Raw genomic sequence first — 26,854 nt, forward strand, 5'->3', positions numbered from 1 at the left:
CTCTTAAAAGACATTTTCTTAACCCAACAGCCCTTGTTGGGGCCACAATGGGGCTGAAGTCTGTTCCTCCAAGTGGGAGCCCTGGACCCACAAACAAAAATACGTAGTGACTGAACACAGACAAACCGGGGGGGGGTGAGAAGAACTGTAAAAACTTTTCATTAAATTTTAATGTAAAAATTGGCATCAAATTCGGAATTAGCATGTTAAAATACCATAAAATGGGCCATTTGATCAAGAAGAATGTTGATGCTACTATTCTAAATTCATATGGAATCATTGCAATAAAGATACTGTAATACGAGTGTGTGCATTAACAGATTATTTCCCCTTCTCTTCAAATCTGAAGACCCTTCATGAGAAAATTGAAATAAGTATTTGATGCAGACTAGTGCTCTAAATCTTGAATTCTTGGTGGTCCACAGCCACAAAGGTATTCAAAGGGGGTTCATGGTGAAGGAAAGGTTGAGAACCCCTAGACTAGAACATTGAGACCAATTACCAGCTCACCCACCTCTAATGCCCAGATGCTCAAATTCCACAGATCCTATTCTCAAGCTTCATTTTCTCCATTTTCACATAATTGTCTTTCTCAAACGCCGTCTTTGGGACCAGTTCAACCATTCAGCTTGGGATTGTTTTTAATTGCAAGAACCATCAGTGTTTGGTCTAGAAACCCCCACTTGAAAACACCCACTCTGTTCACATTTCACAGATCCTGGGAAACATTAAGTCCTGCTGGTCAGTGGCCCAAACACACACACAAACCACGCTGGTCTGTCCTCGTGATTCTAAAGTTTTGCTCTTCAGCTGGCGACTCTCCTGTGGAGGACTTTCACCTCCCGATACTCTGAATGGGTCACCTCAAACTTCTGTGGGATCTTTCCAGAGAAATAACAGTCACCAGGAACTGTCTCCTTACTACTTTCCATTTCTCTTACCTCCCAACCAAATCTACCATCTTCCAACCGCTAAGAAGTTCCATGAAAACAAGTAACAGGCTTCCTCTCCTCCTGTTTTACTTTCAGAGGTCTTGGCAGTGAGCTCCCACCAGCTCTTTCTTTCCGGAGGGCTGCTGCAGAGAAGACTGTAGCAACTTCCATTTTCCCCCAAAGCATTCACGGCTCACTTTCACAGAGATCCATCCAGACTCCTCGGTGCTTATGCAGAGGCATCAGCACGAGTACAGCTCTGGGAATTCTCCCACCTCAGTCTCATCTTGCCCATGCCACGAGCTGTTCCAAGAGCTGGCAGGCTCCAGGTGGGTTACAGAGAGCTCGCACCTACTGTGGGCTGAAGCTTCTCCTCCAGGGACAGACGCGGCAAAACCAGCAGATTTCAGCCACACGAGCTGGCCGGGAGGCATCTATCCCTCTCACTTCCCAAAATATTCAACCTTGTAAGTTGAAACACCCCACGAAGCTACTAAAAATAGTGGGGTTTCCATTACTTGAGGTAGAACAGTACAAGCCCTCCCTTCTGAGCTTCTCCCATTTCCAGAAAATACAGAAAACTCATTAATGACCCACACTGTGTCTCTGCTAACTTCTCTGGGCAACCTGCACCAACGCAGACAACTGCACCTGTACCTGAATCTGCCCGAACGGCCCCTTATGTCCTTGCTGCAACTCCAATCCAGACTAACACACTCCTTGTCACTGCAGGCCACCACGTCACCACCTCTAGTGCCCCACGAGAAGCGTTGTACGTGGCTTTAAAACTCACCTCAGGAACTGCAACGCTGTCTCCAAACACTGCCGTCTCTGCCTGCTCTGTACTGTCAGTCCTTTGAGGAAATTACTGTGTCAAGTCCAACAACACCTAGAGAAACTGCCAGTTGTTATTTTAAGTGCTTCTGGAAAACCTGGTTTGTAGATGTTACGCCTATGATCTGTTCCATTTTCAGCAGACCTTGCTCCCGCTTTCTTCTTAGATTCTTAATTTCACTCAGGACACCAAGGTGCCTTTGTCTTTTTTAACCTGAGTAATTAGCAGGTCTTTAAGAGACTTATGTTCTCCACTAACAGAGAAAATAGATTACACAAATTAGAGAAGTTCTTTAGCACAACTCTGTTTCTTTACCAAAACAAAACCACACTGAAGATCCAACTTCCCTGAACACAAGAGAAGACAGAAGGTGGTTGCTTGCTGCTTCCAAGCCCACTCCTCCGGGTGGTTTCCCCATTTCCTATCAGGGCAGGGCTCATTCACAATTGCTTCTGCTGCCTCTTTGTGCTGCCTCTAATCAGTCGGTCTCCAACCACCCCCAGAACAAAAATGTCCCCTCAAACGACCAATACACTCCCCTGTATACCTACAGGGAATTAAAGGGCACTGTACTAAAACAAAGCAGAGGTGTAACAGCTCGTTAAGCTGCTCTCTGCATGGGTAAACAGAGCAATATAACTACAGCAGAGTAATTAGTACCACCACAGCCATACAAGTCTAACTTCCCAAGTACAATTCTGCAACAGCCACTTACTCCAGGTCAAGTGTGCAAAGGCAGAAGTTGCAACAGCCCAGCTAGGATATTTATTCTGCTATAAATAACATCCTTTTGTAGACCAACCCCTAAAGAGGTGATTACTGAACACAAAGAGGAAAGTCATCGTCCCTCCCAACCAAAAAAACCCACAAGTTATCCATTTGCCTAAATCACAGCACATTAGTCAAATGCTATAAATGGGATCTAAAGTTTAGGGGGGGGGGGGGGGGGGGGGGGGGAAGACTACTTTCAAAGAACTATTGTAGTTGCTCCTGTCACTCTTTAGGGGATCAAACTCTCGTTTTATGTACTGTTCTTCAAGCACATGCAAGCATCATGCAAAAAATACAGGCTCACAGCACGGCGCAGAAGAGGTGGTGCAGCTTGGAGAAGAATTATAAAAAAGTCCTTACTTGTGTGTGGGAAGGCTTAAAGGAATATTTCAGCACATCAGGAGCTGAATCACTGCATGTAGGTGGAGCCAGACAGATTGACAAGATCTGTAACTTGAAAAATGACCTAAGTCTGAGATCAATCATCTCGCAAAGTAGCTGACTGAGGGAACAACATATGGAGATGGCTCAAGGTGACGAGGCTCAATGTCAACATGACATGCAAAAACTGTATTAGAGGCATATGCCACAACTGACCAACTATTATATAACTCGAAACACAGACAACTGTGACCCTCCCGGCACCAAACGGCCAAGCAGCCTTTTTTTTTTTTTGTTGCCTTAGTATCACCACGAAAACCACGTTATCTTAACATATTTCCCTACTACAGCAGCACACGAAAAACCAGGCACTTTGGGGGAAGCCATTAGCATTAGATTAATGAAGAATCTAGCTTTCAGGTAGTGACTTCTGAGAAGTTGTGGAGCAGCCACTTGATGAAAATTAAAAATTAACTGCAGATCAGACAAAAGCATGAAAAGTTCTACAGCCCTTCATATCACTAAACCCTACAAAACACACTTGATAGGCTTAACCAGGACATAGAGCTGGACTCAAATTACAAGCAAAACCAAGTACTAACTTTTTAGTATTCATCTCCTTCCAAAAGCTCAAACTTGAGGGTCTACTGATCAGAAGACCCATGATTTGTATATGCAAATGAAACCAGATTCCTACAGCTAAACAGTTCCTGAATCTTGCCACTAGAGACAAACAACTTCAGAGTTGTTCACTGCCCTACTATTCCAATTCTGCATGGTCTGAAACTATTTCCATTTGTGACTCTGCAAGGTAAGAAAAAAATCCACTAAGTGTTAAGAGATTTATTTAATAAATTAATTTACCATTCTCCTTAAGTATTACTTATTACTCACAGTTGTGTTAAATCAGCACCCATCAATCCTGAATTAGATTGCTAACCAATAACCCTAACAATTTCAAGTGTGATTTGGTGGGTCATTCTGAAATTCAATTTTTTTTTTTTCTCCTCATTCTTATAAAGGCTCCATCACTGTAAACATCATTTAGCAAATGCTGTTCTGTGCTGTTCTCTCATATACTCCAGCTAGTCATGGGGTCAAACTGAAGGGTAAATGGTTTTCCCTAATTAGTTCAAGGGAACAGAGTTGATCCCTGCTAATCTGAGAACAAATCCAAGTTTTTAGCTCACTGCATCCCATACAGGACATTCTTTTCTGTGCTGCAGAATTAGTACACCCCCTTCTCACAGCTATCTGTACACATACTTAAAGCAGGGAGCTAAAATATGCAACACTAGAAACCTCTACCAACCACAAAGGAGAAGTCTGGTATGAAGTAGTTCCAGCGTACACAGAAATTTCTGTTCAGAGTGACAGCAGCTAAGAATGTGCATTTTATTTGATTGGGAACAAGTGGTACCATACAAAGATTTGCATGGGCATTTGGAGACTGTTCGTATGGATGTAATACCAAATAAATAAGATTGTCTGACTGGAGAGTTAATCCTGAAAAACTTTTTTTTTTTCCATTAAACAACATTCTCCCACCACTTCCCTCCCCCGCCCCAAACATGTCATCCTACCTTCTTTTTGAGGACTGGGACAATCGAGTCTAGATAGAATGGGCTCTCTTTAATGCAAGACAAAAAGGACATGACTCAGAAGTGCTGAAAGACTCATTAGCCCTTCAGATGTTCTGCTTTACCTACCTCCTGCAAAGTAGTAAAGAGTAGGACTGGAAAAAAAAATCAAACCAACTCAAGCAACCAGGTGTAGAGTCAGAAGGAAGAGCTGAGTGTGTAGGAAAGCTATCAGAGCCCAGGAACAGACCCAGACAGAAGGCAGTGAGAAATCTGGGTGCAGATGACATGGCCACGCTCTTTTTAAGTGCAAGACCTGGCATTTGAGGTCTCAGGGCCTCTTGCCATTTGCAACAGCTGCTCCAAACCCCTAAGTGCTGCTGGGGAGCCTGGAGGGAGCCGCCAGGTCGCTGTGGAGGAGCTACCAAGGGAGTAAGTTGCTAAAATACATTTCCACATACAGAAGCATTACAGCTGTCACAGACATAACACTCAAACAGGAGGGAAGAAAAGCAGGAATATACATCATAATGGTCTTAAAGGAACAATTAGAAGTTGATAAGCAGAATGCAAGGCAAAGTTAGATAGGGATGAAAAAGTATTAGGTCAGGAAATGCAAGGACAGAAGATTGTAAGTAATATCCAACAACAGAAATAAGCCTAAAAAGAAAGCCTCAAGGTGAACAGCTTGTCTGTTCTGAAGGATAAAGTCTTAAACCAGGTCGACTGCTACTATACAGCTACACACCACATACTACAGAGAATGATCCTGCTGCTCTCTAAGAGGGTACAGCAGCGTCAGTGGATTTAAAGTCTTTTAAAAATATGTGGATGCAGCCTTGAGCTGTGCAACTGGATGCCTTTCACAGGACTGGCACAAACACTAATTTGACACAACAAAACTTTTAGCAGGACAGCTTGCTGCCACTTCCCTCTATTCCTCAAATTACCACAGCCAGCTTGTCCAACATTAGTTTTCAGCAAGACAGCTGCAAAATACATGAGTTGTTTTTTTTTTTTTTAAGCCTCCACTCATACTTGCATTCGACATTTTCTTACTTTATAGAAAAGAGCAGTAGGACAGTCTCTCAGAATTTTAAAGATGCAAAATTATCTCAACCAGTAGCTGACTGACTAGCATTGATGAAAAGCTTTCCTTCAGCAGTCTGCCTTGTACGCAGAGCCTTCAGTTGTTTCCACTGTAACTAAAATGTGTTTTACTGATACAAACACATTTCTGATTTGGAAAGTTTATTTCAGCTAGCCTCCTTTCACACGGGAAGTAGAACAAGAGTGTACACTTATCCATGGATTATAACTTCAAAAATCTTTCTGACATAATATTATCACTAGAAAACAACTTGCGGCCATGACACCAGGGCCTCCATCCGGCAGGTTTAACGTGCCTGCATTCCCAGAGTCCAGCCATGTCATTCATGACTGTTCCCTGCCTGATGTGCTCAGTTTACAAGCAAGAAAACTCCTCCCCTTTTCTTGCTCAACAGCCAGTTCAGCGAGTTCATTTTCAGATGTGAATCAAGCTAACTTTTCCTGGGCAGAACCACCTACAAAAGCTCTGTAGGCCAAATTCAGACTGTACCAATATCCATGCAAATTCATTATTTTTATTGATCGCACAAAATTTCATCCAACTAGAATTCAGTAAAAATAACACTGGTAATACAAACAGGGAGATAATTACATTCCCTTTGTCAGTTTTGTAAAACAAACCAGAAAGAAAAAAAAAAAGCAAGCCATCTTAATGAAACAGCTCCAACACACTTTGCACAAGATAAAATCAGAAGTTTTAAATAACAAGGAGTCTCTTTTAACAAAGTTATCTTTGCAGAGTAAAATGGCATTTTGAGGGTTTCCATCCTATCTACCAGCATCAATGAAACCAGTTCTTCCCCCATCTCCTCCAACCTGTGCCCTGTAGAATTAGGCAGGCTGCTGTTTCCAGATAAAACAAGAAAAGCCCGACTGAGCATGACACAGCGTAAGAAATGTAGCTTTTGTGAACTCAGGTAGTATGTGTCCAAAATTACACTGACAACGATGCAAAACCTTAGCTGTGCTGGACAAGATCCTGCCCCTTAGTGAAGCTGCATAAGGACCAATAAAATACAATTATCTCCAAAGAGGATTAAACTATTTCAATACAACTGTTTGTGCACAGAGCTTGGTACTATTGTTTTAACAGAAAATAATCAAAATAGCTTACCAGTGCAAACAGAGTGCAGGACAAACCTAAGGCTGTTTCACACTGCAGCTCCACATTACACACATTTATGATGTTTGAGGGCAATAGGAAGGTGCCGTTACCACTGACAGGAAGAATTACCAGTTCCAAAAGCATCCGCTCCAAGCAGGTGAACTTGATCTCAGACAGAACAATGGACAACACCACTGTTAATATGTTCTCATTGCAACAACTAAGTTTTGCCCCAATTCCACTCAATTACTTTGCTTAAGTATGTTCTTTACTAGTCATCTGCTTAACAAGATATACCTGAAGTAACAACTGCTTTCTCCATCTTGGGGATATATTCAGTGATGGCAGACCACTATATGCCCATCAGTCACATCCATGGCAGTAGGCTGTGATAAGACAAACTAATCCAGTTATTATCGCAGCAACACAAGAAAAACATCAAGCTCATTTAAAAGGAGTATTTTATTTACTTACCTATCTTGATAAGCAGGTAAAGTTATTTAAATTTCTTTGGATGTGACAGGAGTCCTGGGTGCCTTTTTGGTACTTTGAACAATCACCTCTTCCATATGAATGAAAACATTAATAAACTTTTTAAAGGACTAAAGGAAAGAGAGAGAGCTGGGCAAGGAAAGCAGAGTGCTGAAAACAAAAAAGTTGGCACAGAAGTTGGAAGCAATTTAAACCTGATATTCAATGCATCAAAATATTAGTAACAACATCTCAATCACCTAAGTTCTGGTGCTACATATGCTTACAATATATTTAGATTCAAATAAAAGTAAATAAAGACATCACTAGATGCTAATAAGCAAGTTTTAAAAAAGAAATAGTGTGTTAGAACAAGATTGCCGTGGTCAAAAAGCCAGCTCTATTATGGGTTATAAACTGCTAAGAGTTGAAATTCTAAGGACCGTATCAGCAATTTGTCAGGTCACAGGACTCTGCAGCAAGAACAAACCGGATTTCCACAAGTTTCACTCTGTATCCCCCTCTGCCAGGTCCCAAATATCAAGACCCAACGCTCAGAATGAAACCCACAACAAAAATGCTGAAATAACTGGAAGGGGCATAGCACAAAAACTCCAGGTAAGGGCTTGACGCAGACTAGAAGAATCTCCACTTTGTGAGAAACATTTAATTCAACACAATGAATTACAAGAGGACAGATTTACAGAATAATAACCATAACAAACTGTTCAAAAAGGAAAATAATTTTCACTGGCTGCAGTACCAGGTAAGGTTCCCCAAAGCAATACCTGGTAGAACAGCAGTAAAGTACAATTCAGTCTTCTTGCAGTACTCCAAATGAGCAGTATCAAAGAATTTTGTATTTTCAAATCTTTAAGAAAAGAGTTAATACAGTATCAATCACTTTGGCATGGGATATTTTTCAAGGAGTTTAAACCTATTCAGATCACTAAGCTGAACTACTCCCAAAGGCTATTACTTTCCAGGCAATTCCCCTGGTCCCTTGCTGTCACTGCTAATCATTCTTACATGATAAAGGCTCTGGGAGCTACTTTCTTCCCCAAGTTTTGGGATACCAACAACTTGTACAATTGGTTAGTGGCACAATATTTAATCCACCACTTTATACTGTACTCTCAGCTGAGACATCCACGCATGAATTATGCAACGGATACCCTAAGACTAAAATAATTTTTGCAACCTAGTCAACACATTCTCCAAGCTATAAACTCTCATCTTCCTCCCCTCTCCCTATCCTCCCTCCCCAGATAAATCCATTTTTAGCCACAAGTTACCCTAATATGCTCACAGATGTACTAGAAGAGACTGAGGAATCAATCAAGGTACCCATGGTGAAGTCAAATACTTATAAACACATTAAGGCAGGTTTCACATAATTTCATTTTTGGACACAAAATGCTGGTCACTTCACTGCACATGCAAATAAGAAAGATTTAATACTTAATAAAAAGATTTAAATTCGTTTTTAGATATCAATTATAGAAAAATCAACCTTTTTTCCTTTCTTGTTTTAAAAGAGGTCAGAACATTACTGCACACGAAAGCAGATGTGTAGACACACCTATTGGAATGGATCCCCTTCCCTCCACACACACAGAAACAGAGGTCAGGGTTCTTGGCACCAGAAGAGAAAGGAGGAAGTTTTCCTCATTGTCAATCAGAAATGAGTCATTCTTCCATTCCGAGTTGAGAAGGTCCTTCTGACCGGGCTTAACCAAAGCAAAATATACCCCAGAGTGAGTATATCTCTGAAGCTCTATTCGGCTGTGCTTGCACATACACACAACTCTGTATCAAAAAGATGCACAGTAGTGCATTCAGTGTGGTCATGGAACTAAAAAAACATGATTGCCATTGATGTAAGACCAATTCCCCAAGTGTAACTTCCCCTACTAATCAAAACCTCAGGTGGAAGAGGCACTGGCAGATCATCTCTGAGACTACACTTCAAAGACCAATGTGGTCTTGCGAGGAAAAGGAAATTCAGTGACCCAAATTGACACATGGAATGACAATCCCCAACATAAAATGACCTCCCTACAGTCTGGTACAAACAGGTAGCCTACAGCAGAGTAGCCAAGGAGTGAAACAGCATCTCTCTCTCACTTGTCTTAGAGAGAAAACTGTTTCTATGGGTCACTGTTAAAAGTACTTTGATAGAAAAGCTTAAAAATGTATCACCTATCACTGACCCACAACAACAAAAAAAGGACAGGAAATTTGGTTCCTAGTATTTTCCCTCCCGCCATTTTATATTCCTTTATTCCCTCCCACTTTTGCATTCCCGATTACCCTACCCCTTTAGAAAAAGGAGGGGAAGTAGAGTTTAGTTAAGTTCCATCTTCAAAACTACCCAGCAGTTAATGAACCATCAGCTTCTCAACGTTTCCTGAAGTGTACATCAAAATGCTCATAGGTACAGTTGGATTGTTGGTGCAATTTACTCGGCAGACACTCTTGGCTTTGTAAATAGTTGTGCTGACCCTGCTGATAGGGTTTATACTGGGAATTCTTAGATGGAACTCCCTAGAAAAAAAGAGAAAAAAAGATCTTGTAAGTCAGTAAGAACTTTTTCTATCTTTGTAACAAGTGAGCCCTGAAAAGAATAAAGCACATCATAATCACAACATATCAATTTTTTTATCCCATTTATCGCCTTCAGCAGACAGTTTGTTCTGGTTCTTTGCTGTTGCCAGACCTTTGTAGTAGAAAGGAATGCAAGATATCCACTGTCCAAATAAAGTTACTGTTAGTGATGTGGTAAAACAGGAAGATATAGAGCGCCCAGATATCAGATGACATCTCCCAAGGGCCAGATTTCACATTATAATCAACCTTCCAGCTTGAAGGATTGCTTACTATAAATCACTCTTCCTTCTACCTGACATACGGCTGCCACTCCCTCCAAAGCAGCTTTGCTTTTCTTCTGCTGTTCATCCTAAAAAGTCATTTTTTACCCCTCCACATTCTTAGTTCTTGCCTAACGGGCTCTGGAGTGAATCTAATGAAGCACCCAGGGTATTGGCTATCCTATTTCAGTGACAGAACACTAATTGCTTTTCTTAGGCTAAAACTTAAAATGATCAAAAATTAAAATTAGTGAGTTCTGTTTTCATCTCACTGCATGAGCTCCACTGATGATACATAGAGTGCTCCTGGCTAGGGTTACATCAAAGGAACGCAGCAAGGAAAAGCTCTGCTTCAGCGTGGTGCACTGCCCCTATACAGTGCAACACACAACATTTAAGGCAACTCCTGTTGGTCTATCTGCAGAAAATTCTTTCTTCTGCACTGCTACATTGTAAAGATTCATTATTCAGAACTATTTTGGTTTACAAGACCATAAAAAAAAATTCTAGTTGCACCTTTAAAAAGTTCCACTGCACAAGTGAAAGTCAGAGAAACTTGAAAACAAGCAGCAAGCCCTTTGTGATACCTTTAAGGGATGCACAATGTAAAGACACATTTCTGTGAATCCTGTGGTTACTACTGTTACAGCATCTTAAAACTTTTCAGATATTTCCAGATTTTGAATCTAAACATGCTTCTGTTACTTTCAGTTTATAAGTTCCTGCCACATATAAAGTTTTTAGGAACTTCCCTCTTCTGATGATCAGGTTGCCTTTTTCTAGCTTTCTACAAATATTTAAAAAATTCCACAAATGTGCTCTCTAATACGCCCTGCAAGAAAACACAAAAGTGAGAGAAAAGGCAGGTGGGAGAGAAACTGAGTCCGTAAGATGGCAGCTCTTCTTTCTGCCCACAGTGTCCTCTTGCCTATTGTAGGAAGTAATAAATAAATAGGGAGGGAAAAAAAAAATTGACCTCACAAGACAAATTTTTAAGAACTGATCCACTTTCAAGATCGAATCCTTCAAGTGCTTACATACACATTCTGGCCACACATTTAGGCCTGAAGGCCCAGAACACTCCATGACAATGAGAGAACTCACCAGACACCACACACATCAAAATATTTCATTTTTTCCCAAAAGCATGGCTACTACACCTTTAAAAGTGCACACTAAAAAGCAAAGATATGTCAACATATACTAAGATTCTTTCTGAAGACATTTCTGTCTTCAAGAAAGTACAGTTTAAGGTGAGAAAGGATGCCATCACACTACCTGGACTATACATTCTCCATCTCCTGGTCATGGTCCTGCTCCTCCTCCTCCTCTTCCTCTTCTCCTTCTTCCTCACCTCCTTCTTTCTCTGAAGGAGCTTCCCCATCTCTTGCTATTTCCTCTACATGGGCAAGCATGTCAGCCATCAGGGCTTCCTCCAGCCTCTTTCGCACCTGCTGCACCAGTTCCTCTTGCTTCCTGCCCCAAATCAACGAACACCGACATCAATCCTCAAAGCTGCCTCTCTCAAGGGAAAGGAATCTTAAATCCCTCATACATGAGGCTGGGCAGACAAGCACGGCTTTGGAAGAGCCCTCTAAGAACTGTATTGTAAAAAAATTGCCTGGCATTACAGCGTAAGTGAAGATGAAAGAAATACTTTAAAAAGTTGTCCAACATTTTCTATTACAAATCCTTAGCATTGATTGTACCATTTTTAATTCTGGCTGAATTTTGCCTAATCTAGCATCTGACTCAAGACTTTTTTTTTTTTAAATTCCTGGTACTAATATTAATTTAAATAAGAAAAAGTCAGCCTACCCTCCTCAGATTTCCAAAAATTAAACTAGACAAAATTAAGTTTCTAACCATTTCAATCTTTTTGCTCATTCTCCTTTTAAGTCACAACCTTAAATTTTACAGCCCCTTTTCTGTCGAAGTCATAGTAAAGTAAAGAGGTGATCAGGGGCTCGTGGGACTCCTATTTCAATCTCAGACACAGGAAATCATGAAGTTATAAACAGACCATTCTTCCTGGTCACTCATGTATAAATCAAGCACAAAAAAGTCATGCTGTAAGTCAAAAAGATTTATCTGTCAAAACAAGTATTAACTTTTAAATGCTGTTAATGAATGCAAAGCAGTACGTTTTCAGGTTAGTGTCTTTGGTATATTCAGTTCTCTATCAAGTGCCTGAAACTGAATTTATCTTAATTTAGCACTGTAATTCATTACTGAAAGCAAGCTATACCTAAATAAATTGCATCCTTGTTCACTGCCACTGCAGCAGGTAGTACTGTTTGGTCCTGTGCTGACACAAGTTGAAGAGAATCCAATCGCACTGTTTAGGATTTCTCCAATCCCTTCTTTATTTTGAAGTGACTTAATCAAGCTTACTCAAATTCAGACACCTTTTTCAATATAAGGAGACATACTCTGACACAAAAACCAATTATGAACCTGAAACCTCAGGGTAACTGAGCATGGTCAAAATAAAAAATAATGGGCTTTAAGTACATGCCTGTATGAGAGCAGCTTCGTGTACTCTACTGATAGAGGCATTCAAATTAATTCAGCAAGCAGTAGTGCTCCATCAGACATTTAAACATACTTTTGGAAAAAAAAAAAGGGGGGACAGGGTATACTGTTTTACTACAAGAAACCTTGTTCCAAGACAGCAAGTGATATTTCTGGTTAATACCTAATATCTTCATCTGTCACCATAAACGCTTTGCAAAGTGGCTGTGAGGTGTTTAGCCAAACTCCAGGATTCTTCTCCACGGCTGCAGACAGCTGCCCAGTGATGGGCATGGTGCTAGTGTGCAGGGCACTAGCTATAGCAGAGAGAAGGGTTTCGTCAGTGCACCCGGGTCCAACCCCTGCACATGGGAGGAAAAGCAACAATCAACATTGCACAAGACAAAGAACAGCAAATCAGGACAACAGGCATTATTTAAACTTTAATGGCAAATCACGTACTGTCGTTTAGAAAGCTAACACAGCATAAATGTCTATCCCAAACACTTCCAGCAGCACCTTTACAACTCCCTCCAAGGTTATTTAAGCCTAGATCAATTCCTCATTCTGTTACACAAAAAAACCCAAATTAGGAATGGAAGCTGTTTCCATTCTGATTCTGGAAAATGAACAACACAATAAAAAAATAAAAAGTCAAGCAGCTTTGCTTCAATACCTCCTCAGGATGAAGGGCACCAGAGCCTTCCAGCCAGAGTACTAACAGTTCCTGCTGAAGCAGGAATGGTTCACAGCACTGAGGAGCACTGGAGAATGAGGAGGTCAAACACAATACCTCCAGATCACCGCTGATTGGTATCAAAATGACACCCCTGGAGTTAAGGGCAGACTCTGATTACCTTGTAAACCTTTTGGAAGGTCCATTGTTTTCACCAGCTCCTCTGCAATGTCAAAAGCATTCAGTCCACTTAATTTCTTCTCCCAGAAGAGCTGACATCAAAGAAAGCATTTATTGGCACAAAACAGAAATGGAATTGACAACTACACAAATCACCTGCTTACTATCAAAAGAGGGAAGAACGCTGCTGCAGACAATTTCATATTGGATTTACAACAGAAGGGGTCTGCCATGTCTGACAGCAGGGAACAATCTGCATGGGCAATCAGTCCCACAACTACTCTGTCCTGATTTGCTGCCTTGAAAAAGACTTTCTTTTCTTTCAGGGACTGATGCTTTCACTGCTTCTGAACTGGAACAGCAAGGCAAGGCTTGCTGACTTTCACCGAAGTGCACATAGTGTAAGACAGCCTTTTTTTACACTCCTATTCCTTTCTTGCTGTCTCACATATACCACAGAAGTTAAGGGATGCAAGAATTTTATCCACGCTCTTCCCAAGGCAAAGCATTATTTTATTCCTCTCTAGCAGCTTCTCATGGTAACAACCACGTCTAGTTCTTTCCTGTAATCTGAATCAAGGTTCTCCTCAAGCTTAAAACCATGTGAATGCATGGCTGGGTGGGGAGTCAGATACGTTACCTAGACACACCTTCAACTCTCAATCTACATGTATAAAGATGATCAGTGAATAGCTGGAGTACCATTCGTCCTGCAAAAAGCAATTTTATCTGGGTTTTGAGAAACTAAGAATTTACCCCAAACAGCCCACTCACATCTCCTTTTCACGCCTGTCAAAATATGAGAGCAACTGAACCCATGTTACTTTTCCAGTTACCAGCTCCCACCAAGGGGAATAAGGACAGTCACAGCCCACACAGGCTGGATATTTTTCAAATTGGTGAATTTTAAGCCAGCACATGATGGCACTTAGCACTGCTTTCAAATTTTGAAGAAACATCTGGAATCTGCTGACCAGAGGTTAAAATATACTGCAGCCCAGTAAAATATTTTAAAACTGTAATTTAACAGACTCTTAGATGCATAATGCAGAGACATAAACAAGAAAGAGCAAGTTTGCTCTATCTATGGTATTTAAAAGGAAATATATAAATCAATGTGTATGTATATATGATATATATTACATATTTTTATATATATATGCATACATATATACATAAAAAACCTCTAAAGGACCTTCTCAGAAAACAAGACTCTGATACTGTCATAAAAAAGGAAAAAGGATTACCTAAGGAAAACACAAGTAGAGTCTAAGAAGCTGCATTATAACAAGTAGTAACGTGAGCAGCAAAACAACACAGCTCAGATTACAACATCTTTGTGTACTGGGGCTGATTCTGCTGTGTAACAGATTGCATTCACACATCAATCTGCACCCACATATCAATCTCTTCCACAACACGGATACAAATCTCTACCCAACTCAGAGTTTTGCATATCAATGTCATATCTTTAGTGTCCTCTCTTATTGGCTTAACTAGCCAAGGGGTTTGTAGGAATAGCAACAACACTATGAACATACATGCTCTACTTCCTTAGGAAACCATGCTAAAACCCTGCCAACCTGTTTAAAAAAAACTCCAAAAAAACCAGCAACAACAAAAAAAATCAAACCTAACCACCAAAACAAACCACCCAACTCAATTTCAAATAGAACCTATCTCATACTTCAGAAAGATAACTTTTAAGTTTGCAGAAGAGGTTTTCAGTGTGAAAGGTGGCTAGTTTATAAGGTATTTTTAAATTTTATTGAAATCACTTTCCCTCTTGGAATGACACATTTTAATTCCACCAGACCTGCCAGAGTTTAAAATGTACTGGTAACTGATAACGATGACAGCACCTGAACAGACTAATGAAGCTGAACATCTAGTTTCCCCAAGTTATAAAGATGGACTCACTGCAGGAAAGGATTCACAGGCTCCCTGGCGTGATCTCTGCAGAGGCAACAGGCTGTCAGCTCCGAGTAATATTAATGAAATGAGAATGTTTCCAAAGGCTGCTTTGAACAGGTATGTCTTATTTTACCACTGCCCAGCTTCAAAGCCACACTTGTCCTAAGCACACTTTTTGCATCCCTTCACTAGATGAATTTAAGTGAAAGATTTCCTTTAATTTTGATGTATTCTCTTGTTTGCAAATACACAGTATGATAAGAAAAACACTTTGATTTTGTATTAATAATGACTTTCTAAGTGAATTTATGACCCTATTCATACAGGTAGAGTTAACTACTAATGATATATGCATCTGAAAATAGGCCCACGCAGGGGGTCCAATCCCTTGCACTACATCACAAATGCCACATTGTATGTGGTCTGCACAGGAAGAGATTTCTTGAAACACAGAATTCTTATACAATTGGAACATTTGACAGTGATTATAATTACAATACGAATGTCCCCTAAAGTGGTTACAACATCTGTCTAAATTTGTAGATAATACTTAATTTCAGCATTAAGGAAACAAAGGTTTAACTACAACAGAATTGTAATCTAAACAAGGGTTGGATTCAAGTTACAAAACACAGTGCAGACAGCATAGTAACTCTATATTGGAAACGGGTTTTGTTCTGATTTTGAAAGCCAGGAGCCCTCTAAGTTACTGTTTCTGAAGCACCAGAGACTTCAAACTGCTATGGACTATTCGTTCAGCACCACAAAATGAAAGTGGTATACTTTTGGACCCTTCCAACAGCAAAACAAGGAGTTTCTTCATTCTGGAGATGAAGCTACTAAGATGCAAGCCTCACCTGCCGGGGCTGGTCCACAGCTTTCTGAGGATCACTCTTCACCTTATTGCTGGGATGGTTTGTGATCTTTGTGACGGGTTGTTTGAATATGGAGGCTGTCTGTCTGACAGGCAGTGCTGTGTTCAAATCAGGCTTGCCCTAAAAAATTGCAAATAAAAGAAGGGGAAAAGCCCACAAAACCATTTCCAACTTGCTAAAATGCTACTACAGCCATAAAGATGTACAGCAGGGAAAGAAGAGTTCATGGACTTGAAAACTTATTTGATCTCAACTATACAAGTTAGACTGCTAAAAATGCATAACCACGTTCAAATCTTGCCTTAGCCCTATCAAAATTAAACAAAGTGCTCACTCTTTCACGTTCTACTTAACATACTAGCCTCCTCTCATTCTACTTTATACACACTGGTCTTATCCTAATTTTGACAGAATTTAGGAGTCAGAACACTGAGTTTGCACTTTGTAGATCACTAAAACAGAGACTTCAACACAATATCTGTAATAACTAGAAAAATGATGAAGTGGGATTTAGAGACCATTTTGTGAATCCAGAAGCCATTCTAAACCATTCTGTTTAAATCCAGCTGTGGACACCAACAGACAAATTAATACAGGTGGAACCTTGATTGTTTGTTTGGTTTTTTTTTTTTACCTTCGGTTCTTAACAAAACTCAAGTTTTAAAACAGACCTCATAACAATCAAGTTCTCACTCCATGACTGCATTTTACATTAGTGGAAACTCAGAAAGACCATTTCTCGTTCCCGAGATCTAACATGCAAGTCTTGAAATGGCTGTAGGACATACTTTGTTCTTGAGGATGCAGACACTGCATGTGCTTAACATATTTATTCATGAGATGTAGAAAAGATGTATTCAGGACAAATATAATTCTGAACCATCTGTGTGCTAATCCATTTATAAGGCAATGATAACTATTCGTACATTTATTGAAAGGTCTGGGCAGAATTTTTAGCCTACGAGACGTGTGTTAGCTGCTGGTCTTGCAGCAAGGCATGTTTCTTCTAAAATATCACTACAGCACCTAGCACTGTAAGTAAATGCTCCAATCACACCAGTGATGATGATTCTTGACTGGTTGACATTTTCAGAAAATAAGCATTACGCTATTTTCCACATTTAATGTTTAGACACATAGACATAAGCTTTTGGGTTCTGAAAAAGCTTTCAGTATCTGATGAAGATGCTTAAGAATGACTTGAGCCAAACTATCCAGACAGGCAGTATACCAATGTCATTGTAATCGTGACTAAACCTTAACGATCAAAATTACCAGATGCCAAACACAGGCTCTTGTTTTGTTTTACAAATGTCCCTTGCCATCCCCTTGCCTCTTCAGCTTTTTGCCCACAATGCTTCCCCTCTCCTTACTCCAAATCCAATACCAGTGTGGTTATCTCCAGGGAGACGCTTGTGGGAGGCTGCATTACCTCCTCATCCCTTGCTGCCCCATGCCACTCTTCCCTCCTCTAATTACGAAGTGCTTAATTTTCCCGCTACCACAGATACCGTTCTGAGAGGCAGTCTGGCCAGTACAGTGGCAGACGAAAGCAGAAAGCTGCTGCTGCATCTTAGTCTTACTTTGGCTTGGTTGGAACAGTCATAGCGCATCCTCTGCCTGTTCTTGTTCATTTTATTCATCAACATTTTTCCTGTGCGGAAGTCAAAAGTGCTCAGGTCCATTGAGCTCCCCAGGTAACGTGCCAGCTGGGGCTTACTTCGGAACTTTTTACCACTTGGGCTGAAAAAAACAGAAAAAAGAAAAAAGGAGGGAAATTAAAACCCTCTGGACTTAAATACCAGCACTCACTGCAACTAAGGAGAGGCAATTTTTATCTCCTTCATGAAAAACAATGTATGCTGAACTTCCAAGAATGAGGCTCACATTAAACTTTAAATGGATATTACTACTTCCTTGTTAACTCCTTTTTCATGATTACTGCGGAAGAGACAAATTAAGTGCAACCCACGTTAAAATGGTTTTATACATAAAGAGGAAGATTCAGACCAGGTATAAATGAACATAGCATACTTCACACAATGACCAGCATGGGAGACAGCAGCACAGATGCACTTATCACTCAGTTGTCTCAAATCATAAATGCCCATTTTCAAGCATAATTTCTTCTCCCAGCACTGTTACATCTGACTAGCACCACAAATGTCTCCTCGGACTCCCCCTTTCCCCCCTTGAATAGCACATTCAGGTTTGATTACAAGTCTTTGATAGCCTTCTGAACACTTCAGGGTTACACAGGAGCAAGGAGAATGAACAGAAGTCAGCTGCTGACAAGCTGCAAAGCAAAGAATTACAAAGCTTAAGTGATGCAAAAATAAAGGTCAAAACCTTGGAAAACTCCATTAATGGCAAACCAGAAGAGAGATTCTTTTCAAACACCTGATTTCACATGAAAGACTACAACCTGGCAAGCGGGCACAAATTACTCCAACTCCTCATTGGTGGTGGTTTTTTTTTTTTTAAATTATATAACCTTTTGCACTACTACAAAAAGCACTGCTAAGTAAGCTCTTCTAGCTTTTAATGTATAAAGCAAAAATAAGTCAATGTATTATGACTGCAGTGTAGAACTACAGACAATAAGCACGCGTTCTCATTTAGCATCTTAACAATGCCTCTTTATTCCCTTAATTTCTCTAATTTCTGGTTTTCTACATCTTGCACTTGCATATTCGGTCTTAGTACCCATCTAGTAGAAGCTCACTCCACATACTTCTATTATACTAAACACAGGTTAGTTGGGTGAAAGGCATTTTAAGACCAAAATGCCAGTTACCACCCCACCCCTATTTATCCATTTTCTTCTTTTAAAGGGCAGCTAGTAGTGTTAGAACATTTCCAGCCATACTGTATGGAAGCAGGGTGATCTCCTCCCCAGCCTACAAATACCCTCTGCTCTTGATGCACTGAGGGTCTTTGAACCTCCTCTGAAAGGAGGGTGTAGAGAGGGGGGATGAGTCTCTGAAGCCAAGGCCCCAGCACCAGGCCCTGAGGGAATGGCCTCAAGCTGCCCAGGGCAGGGTCAGGCTGGCTCTGAGGAAGGATTTCTGTGCAGAAGGGGCTGTTGGGCGTTGGAATGGGCTGCCCAGGGCAGGGGGGGAGTCCCCATCCCTGGGGGGGTTGAAGAGTCGGGCTGAGCCAGCGCTGAGGGATCTGGGGGAGTTGGGAACAGTCAATGTTAGGTAAATGGTTGGACTAGATGATCTTCAAAGGCTTTTCCAACCCATATGATTCTGTCATTCATCTAGAAGATATAATGCCACATCCCAGTGAGACCTCACTAGTAGGTTGCCCGTTGTACACAGGGGTGGCACCCGTGAGTTCAACAACTCAATTCAAAGCAATTCACAATATCCAAGTGTTGAACTTCAGAGGATTACAAGAACTACCTACATATTAGCCCCTGTTTTTTCTACTGAGGAGAAAAATAGTACCAGTCCAATTTATACCTGCTGGAGTCAAATCAAGACCAATGAGGTTCCAATGCTTTCTGAGGACAGCTGGAGCTCTGTGCTTAAGGTTACCTTCTGTTATTCCTGAAGCCAGAAATTCAGGCTACTTGTTGCAAGGTTTCTACTTGAAGGCCAAGAATAACTTGAAATAATAAAGTTGTCACAGGATGAGAGGAAAGAAGTGTTACTACTTCATCAGCATAGATCCCACTCTACCACAGTGATGCTGTTCACACTGGTAAGATACTAACAACCTCTCGAGGGTTTTCTCAAAGGAAAAAAAGCTCGGAGGAAAAAGCCTCTTTTCAACACATTATCTCTTTCTCTGAAGCTTTTATTAGGGAAAAGGTCTGAAAAAACAGCACAAGCATAAAATTTCTAGTATGGGACAGCGGGAAACGGATTAGTCTAAGTCAGACTGAAAAAAAAAAAAAAAAAAGATTAAAAAACCCCAAAAGAACCAAAGTATTAAAAGCTCTCCAAAAACTGAGAAACAAGGTTAATATGAATTACACTAAACTGAAATCTGAAAAAGTCTCTTAAGGACTTAAAACCAAAAGGTTGTGGTCATCCCCCTCCCAGCATTTGCTTAGGAAGCTCCTGGCCCTGACTGCTCTCAAGCTGCTCATCCCACCCTGTACCTACTCCCCACCACCACCACTGCTCAAGCATGAAAGCGTTCATGCAAACGCACAGTTAACGAGATGGGGAAAATAATCCATCTTTAGAGGGAAGGGAGAAGAAGAAGAAACACTTTTATCACTGGTTATTCCTCAGCTGGACCAGTTCATTCGGGAGGGAGCTGCACAAACACTCAGGCCAGAAGACGACACAGAGAGCAGGAATAAGCAGACAGGAACAGAGACTGGGTCCAGACTCAAATTTAAAACCACTTTTTAAAAATATAAAAGGAGTTATATGCCTCAATACAGAAAGAGGAATAACCAACTCCAGCAGCTTTTAGGCCAGAGTCATCACTGCTGTCAGCAAAGCCAAGATAAACTCATGCTATATGAAGAATATGACGCTGCTTCCTCTTCCAAGATCTGCAGATCCAATTTACAGTTTAGTGTCTTAGTAATTTTAAAAATAATGCATTACAGTGAATTGTGCACTTAGAAGCACAGCGTAACTTCCAGAAAAACAGAGTCAGATACACTCAGAGACAGTATTTTAAACGAACATAGCCCTTCAGCTTTCTCAGTATACGTTATAGGAATTTTGCAATGGATCTGAAAAGCTGCTCAAAGTCCATGTATGTCTAAAAAAAACCCACCTGAAATGACTCAGAGTCCTGTCTCTTCCTGGGGAAGCTTGGCCCAAAGGAAAAGCACTGAAATGTTCAGAAGAAAAACTTTTATTCTGATTATGTCTTGAAAAAGGCAAAACCACACCAAGCTTCTCTGGAACAATGGCAGACCAGGGAACAAAGCTACAACTCAAAGCTGACAGTAAAGTTGCTCAGTAAACAAAAACAGAAAGGAAGTGGGGTAGGTGTGCTCTGGAGCTCCTGGGGTCCCTCTGGCAGGAGCTTCATAGGACACAGCCCCGGAGGGCACCTACAGACACCTGAGGGGGGGGAATAAGGCAGCCAAAACCACACAAAACTCGAGCAGTGGGATTGCTTGCTGCATGTCACGGGGCACAGAAACAGTAAAACAGCATTTATGAATTTTAAACGTTGATAAAATGCTTCTTTGTCCTTTCAATATCCCGAAATATGAAATTTATCTCCTGCTCCAGAGCAAAGGCTTTGCTCTGCGCTCCTGTTCTTGATATACAAATGTTTTGAAGAGACACAGAAGAGAGACATCTTGGTACAAAACTGCAAAACCCAACCTCTTCTAAATAATACTGCAGGCACTGATACCGTGCCGGCGTTTACTTGGTTCCTGAATTAAGGTCTTTCACACTTCACCATGTTACGAAAAGCAAGGCAACTGCAAAGTTGCAAACGATTTTACATGCTCATCCATCAAAAGCTCCAACTCATTATCTGCTTGTGCAGCCTGCCTCAGCGCTAACAAAACGAACCCGAGGAGGACGGAGGGGTGGTATGACCAAACCCAAGCCACCCTCTCTTGTTATTCACAGACTTTTTGGGCGCGGATTAAGCTGAATGTGTGGCAGCCTATTGAAGGGCCAGGGCTGCCAGGTGCCCGCTGCTCTCCATGTGCAGCTCAGCCTTTGTTTCCTGCCTTATATTCTTAAGGAGAGACCGACTGCAAACCCAGGCCCTCTCCCCTCCTCCCTCATTACACAAGTCTCCTCCCCTCCGCTCTCCCCATTTAGCCTACACAGGATCTGCACAACTTGGGAAAGCAAGGGACAAAAGACAAAAAAAGCCAGGACCAACCCAGACGTCGCCTGCGTTCCAAAGAAAGAGAGACAGGCAAAACCTGGGTTATCAACAGCACATGCCTAAGGTAATCAATAACCCAGGGGAATCGATAACGTATGCCCAAAGCCTCATTTCCTCAGTGGAGGGGTGACAGGCACAATGCAAAATGTCTTTCCTTCTCCATTTCAATCGTGATCCCTCCTGCATGGAGCTGGGGAGTCACAGCCCACCCCAGCATCCCTCTGCTGCACTTCTCTGCCCAGGCAAAGCCCGGCACCGAGGGCCCTTGGGGTGCTGTCCACCCCCCGACACTGCTCCCGAGGGAGAGACGATTCCCTGGAACACCTCACGCTGCCACCGTTAGTCCCCCTCTCTCGCAGCATCTTCACATTATCCCTGGGTGCAGCATCGGCACCCAGCCCTGCCTCAGTGGCCCCACACTCCAACATCCCGGCACGGGCCAGCACAGACGTACTTGCAGCTTCCACCAGTGTGCACGTACAAAGCACCGGCGTGAACACACAAGACCAGGTGACTCCTCCAGCTGCCATAACCCACCCCACGTCTTCACACATCCGTGCAGCAGCATCTCCCCGTCCCTCTGTAAGTGGGTGCCCTTGGCTCTGCATGAAGCAGCCTTGGGGCGTTGAGGTGTCCCTAGTCACAACTGTCCCAGGCATTATTTACAGGCACGTGGAGGCCCTGCACCACTGCCAGCAGCAGTGTCCAAGGGATGCTCCCTGCCCCGCAGGGCAACAGGGTTGTCTTTGTTCAGTAACTTGGGCTCCAACCACACACACAAAAAAAAAAACCCAAAACAAAGAACTTATAAAATCTCTCAAATTTCCAGAAGCACCCCGCCCCTAAACAAGAAGCAGAGTGGCCATCCCATAACACAGGAATGTGCCCAAATATAACCAGCCATTTTTACAAGGCTCATCTTGAGCACCATGAGAGCTTCCCTGGGGGAGCTGTGGGTAAAACAGAACAACCAAGAAAGAGCAAAGTACAGTCTCAGTAAAACCATTCTGCTCCACCATTTTTTTGGGGAAAAAAAAAGTATACAGACCAAAATATACTTGGGGGGATGTTAAAAATGTTTTCTCCAATTTTTTACACAACTGCTACATAGGTAAGAAATTCACAACAAAATCACTGATCTGTTAAGTTTTCCAGAATAGTGATGTCAGCAACTCCTTGAAGCAGAGACCAGCAGCGATCCCAAACTTCTCAGACCTTGGTCACCAAACTTTCAGCAGAAAAGCCACACAAAGCAGCACTAAATTCTCCTTCCCCTAGGTGAGAACACTGAGTTTGAAGAGAGCGTCTGTAGCCAAAACTCTCTCAAGAACAGCCCACCACTTTCAAAAAATCTCCGTTACACTTCCCTTCCTGAAATCCTGCACCCCTGCACCTTTTCTGCTCACTTCAAATTTGGGACCACAAGCCCCACCACAATCAGCCAGACGCCCTCTTGGGTTTCCCACCTCTTAAGCCACAGACAGACAAGAGACCAGTTAAAAAATTTCTGCACAATCAACAGCTGGTAAACATGAGGTTATACGACCATTTCTAAAAATCTGCCCAGAGACACCTCAAGCAGGGTTTAATTTCCAGCCAGCAACCGGCTCACACAGATTCAACATCTCACAGGCTGAACACACTCAGCAAAACCCATTTGTCTTGTCGCCCAAAGCAGAACTCGTATTCGACAAAAACCTTCGTGCAGAAAGCATCTGCTGCTAGTGCTCAGGGTTACAAAAGGAAACCACCAAACAGAAAGCACCGGAGCCCTAAACAACGGTTTGGAAAAGCAGGAACTGCCACCCTGCCGCTGAGCACCTCGGCTCAGCGTTAATTCTCAAGGCTGGTTATTGCACACGAGAGAGCTCATTTCCAAACCACGCATGCAATTTTCCACAAACACTTATTGCATCTGTACATTCAGGGTAACTGGACAAAAAAATCATCCAGGTAAACAACAGGCAGAAATAGCAGAGGTATTAGTAAACTGCCACACACATATTTTCCACTCTGAGGTAATGTAAAATGCAACAGCAACCAAAAATTAGTGCAGCAGGGCCCTACTATACCTTTGATCTCTGTCCAAATTGATATAAAGGGAAAAATCCATTATAATTTGGGAATAAAAATATGCTACTTCTCCTCTCTCGCCCTCTTTTTAAAGCTCAACACTGGGACTGCAACTTCACCAATAAAATAAGTTCTGGGAAAACCAGGGATCATTCAAGCTTTCAGCTGCACCTCCTCCAGCTGCTGCCACTGGTTTTTCCTTCTCCCTACAGACTCCAACCCGCAGCGGTGGAGCCGGCACTTCCAGCTTTACGCTCTCGAGACTGATATTTGCTGGTTCACTCACCACCCAGCACAGCACGCTTTTCTCACAACCGTAACCTGATTTAAACAAAAAACAACGAAACCGAGCACGTGCAGAAGTTGATCGCATACATTTTGCCGACTAGAAAGGCCAGATAAGGACACCTGGGTAACTTCTGCTCTGCTCTTCCAGCTCCCGATGGACCCAAGTTTCACACATCAGCTCACGGGTGCACTGAGGCTGCCTCTTATGGGTGCAGGAAGGATCCATATGGCCCACCTACAGCCATATGAGACATACATCGATATTAATAGAAATCCTCCAGGCAGAGCAAGCAGCTCCCTGGCCATATGCTTCCCCCAACAGCAATACTCACAGGATAACGCATCCCGAGCCCTGCCCCGGCCTCTCATCTATAGCAACAGCCATCACCGCAGGCAGGCAAATGCTTCTCCCTCCACCCTACCCCAAACTCCCTCATGCACAGCAAAAGCGGCAGACAGAGCCCCGAGAAGGCGGGCAACCGCTCTCGCCGCTACCCTGGCTACTTCGCAAACACCGTATTTATTTGACGTTAAAAAAAAATAACTGTATATGCTCCAGGCACAAGCGGCGCTGAGCGGAGGAGAGGGGCTCCCGCAGGGCCGCTGCCCCCTCCCGCGGTGCCCGTCACCTCCCGGTGGGTCGCTGACAGCACGGCGGGCCGGGGGCCGGCAGCCCCCCGAGACCCCAGCGCAGGCCCCGGCGGCCCCTCCAGGAGCCCGCAGCCCCACCGGCCCCCACGGCGCGTCCACCTGTAGCCACAGGCAGGGCTGGCGCCTCCCCCGGTGCCCCGGCGCGGCCTCCCACCGGGCGGGCGCCTGCCCCCGGCACCCCGCCGCGAGGAAGCGCGGCCCAGCTCCCCCCCACCCCCAGCCCACCCCGGGGGCCCGAGGCGGAGGCGCCGCAGCCCGGCCGAGCGCTCCCACCTCTTCCGCTCCATCGCGGCCCGGCCCGGCCCGCGGCCGCTCCCTCCTGGCTCCGGCCGCCGCCGCCTCCCGCCGCCTCCACCGGCTCTTCCCGGCCGCCGCGCTCTCCTCCCGCCGCCGGCTGTTCCCCGCTCCCGCCGCCGCACCCCCCCCCCCCAACCCACCCACCCCCCGCCCGCCCCGGGAGGCGGCGCCGCCGCGGCTCGTCCCGCTCCCGCCCCGAGCGCGGCCTCCGCGGGCGCCCGCCGGGCCCTGGCGCCGCTCCGCGCTCCGCCGCGGCCCTCCCGCCTCCTCCACGCCGAAGGCGGCCGCTCCGCTCCGCCCGCCCCCGCGGTTCCGCTCCCGCCCCTTCCACCGCGCCGCCTCCCACCTTCCCGCCGCGGCTGGATCCCTCCGCCCGCGCACGCCGCGGGTATATAGTCCCTCCCCGCCGCCCCGCTCGGCGGGAAGCCGGTCACGCCGCCCTCCTGCCGGCCCCCCGCTCCCCCCGCCAAGACCGTCCCCCCCGGCCTCACCCCAGCGCCGGGCGCCGCGGCCCCCCGCGGTGTCCCGGCAGCGCCGCTTTGGGCATCTTCCCCCGCGCCCGCCCCGGCCGGACTGGCGGCCCGGCCCCGCGCCCCCCGCCCCGCCCGCTCGCGCCCCCTGCAGCCCCGGCCCCGCGGCGCAGCCCCGGGCCCGCCCGCCGGCACCCCCCGCCCTGCCCCGGGCACCGCGGGCACGGACCGGCCGCCCCGGGGGCTGCCGGGCCCAGGCCCGTGTCCCGGGGAGACCCTGCTTGGACGAAGCGGGCTGCGGCGCAAGACGGGCCCGCGCGCCGGGGCTTCTCCTGCGGCGGTTTTTCGGGGTTCGCTTGGCGTGTTCGGAGGCCCCCGCGGCCCTTCTCCTGGGACGACGTCCAAAACCAGATCCACGCACACACAGACCCAAGGAGCGAGAAGGAAGAAAAGGCGCTCTGGAGGAGCTGGCGTCAAGGCAAAGCAATAAAAAGTTTTTTCGGGAAAAAGTGTCAACCACAACCTGTTACAGACAGGCAGCGACCCCGGGAGAGGGGGCTGCCTCCCGCAACACCCCCCCGGGAACCCCAACTCCGATCACGCACAACCCAGCACCCGCCTTTTGCCGTGCCAGCAGCCACAGGCTGAACATCACCAAGCGCCACCCGGCAGCCCGCCTTCCAAATCGAGTCACATTAATTCCTCTTAACGAATGAACGGCACAGTGGGTTTTGGTTAAGATTCCTGCACGGACCAGCAGACCCGAAGCGATCACCACGGGAGCTCAGAGTGGCAGCGTCTCGCTGCCGCCCTCGGGCACACGCTCCAGCCATCTTCTGACACCCAACTTACTTTGTTTGAACTTACGGAGCTTCCTCCAGCCTACATCTCTCGGTAGTTTTACTTGGTTTTTTTACAAAACAGGGCTCGCTCACTTGTTTCAGACTCCCTTATCTGGGGATAAGCAGCAGGGAGCAGAGGAAGGATGAGAGACGCATGTCACAGGCGAGAGGAAACCCAGAGTCC

General features: G+C 44.3%; 1 protein-coding gene across 3 annotated transcripts; it reads right to left on the minus strand.

Moving 5' to 3' along the window:
- Nucleotides 1-7,832: 7,832 nt before the first annotated feature.
- On the minus strand, nucleotides 7,833-25,931 carry MBD3 (methyl-CpG binding domain protein 3). 3 transcript variants are annotated; one of them, XM_074928067.1, is made up of 8 exons: nucleotides 25,850-25,931; nucleotides 20,964-21,020; nucleotides 17,798-17,957; nucleotides 16,197-16,334; nucleotides 13,427-13,517; nucleotides 12,754-12,931; nucleotides 11,334-11,531; nucleotides 7,833-9,732 (listed from the first exon to the last, which is right to left on the minus strand). In XM_074928067.1, exons 1-7 carry the CDS (start codon nucleotides 25,903-25,905, stop codon nucleotides 11,339-11,341), a joined length of 873 nt encoding a protein of 290 aa, XP_074784168.1. In that variant the 5' UTR covers nucleotides 25,906-25,931; the 3' UTR covers nucleotides 7,833-9,732; nucleotides 11,334-11,338. The 3 variants fall into 3 exon arrangements, with proteins under 3 accessions (XP_074784168.1, XP_074784169.1, XP_074784170.1); XM_074928068.1 differs by lacking the exon at nucleotides 25,850-25,931 and adding an exon at nucleotides 25,335-25,459; XM_074928069.1 differs by lacking the exons at nucleotides 20,964-21,020; nucleotides 25,850-25,931 and adding an exon at nucleotides 25,335-25,459.
- Between the last annotated feature and the right edge of the window lie 923 nt (nucleotides 25,932-26,854).

This window comes from Athene noctua, chromosome 27 (genome assembly GCF_965140245.1).
Source record: "Athene noctua chromosome 27, bAthNoc1.hap1.1, whole genome shotgun sequence".
In the NCBI taxonomy this organism is placed as follows: Eukaryota; Metazoa; Chordata; class Aves; order Strigiformes; family Strigidae; genus Athene; species Athene noctua.

What these genes read in the sequence shown, in the direction of transcription:
- MBD3 (XM_074928067.1), bottom strand. Translation starts at nt 25,905, where the DNA reads ATGCCCAAAGCGGCGCTGCCGGGACACCGCGGGGGGCCGCGGCGCCCG. An exon ending in AGGACTCTGAGTCATTTCAG is followed by an intron (nt 17,958 to 20,963) that starts GTGGGTTTTTTT and finishes TGTTTTTTTCAG; the next exon opens with CCCAAGTGGTAAAAAGTTCC. An exon ending in CTGTGGACCAGCCCCGGCAG is followed by an intron (nt 13,518 to 16,196) that starts GTGAGGCTTGCA and finishes CTTTGATGTCAG; the next exon opens with CTCTTCTGGGAGAAGAAATT.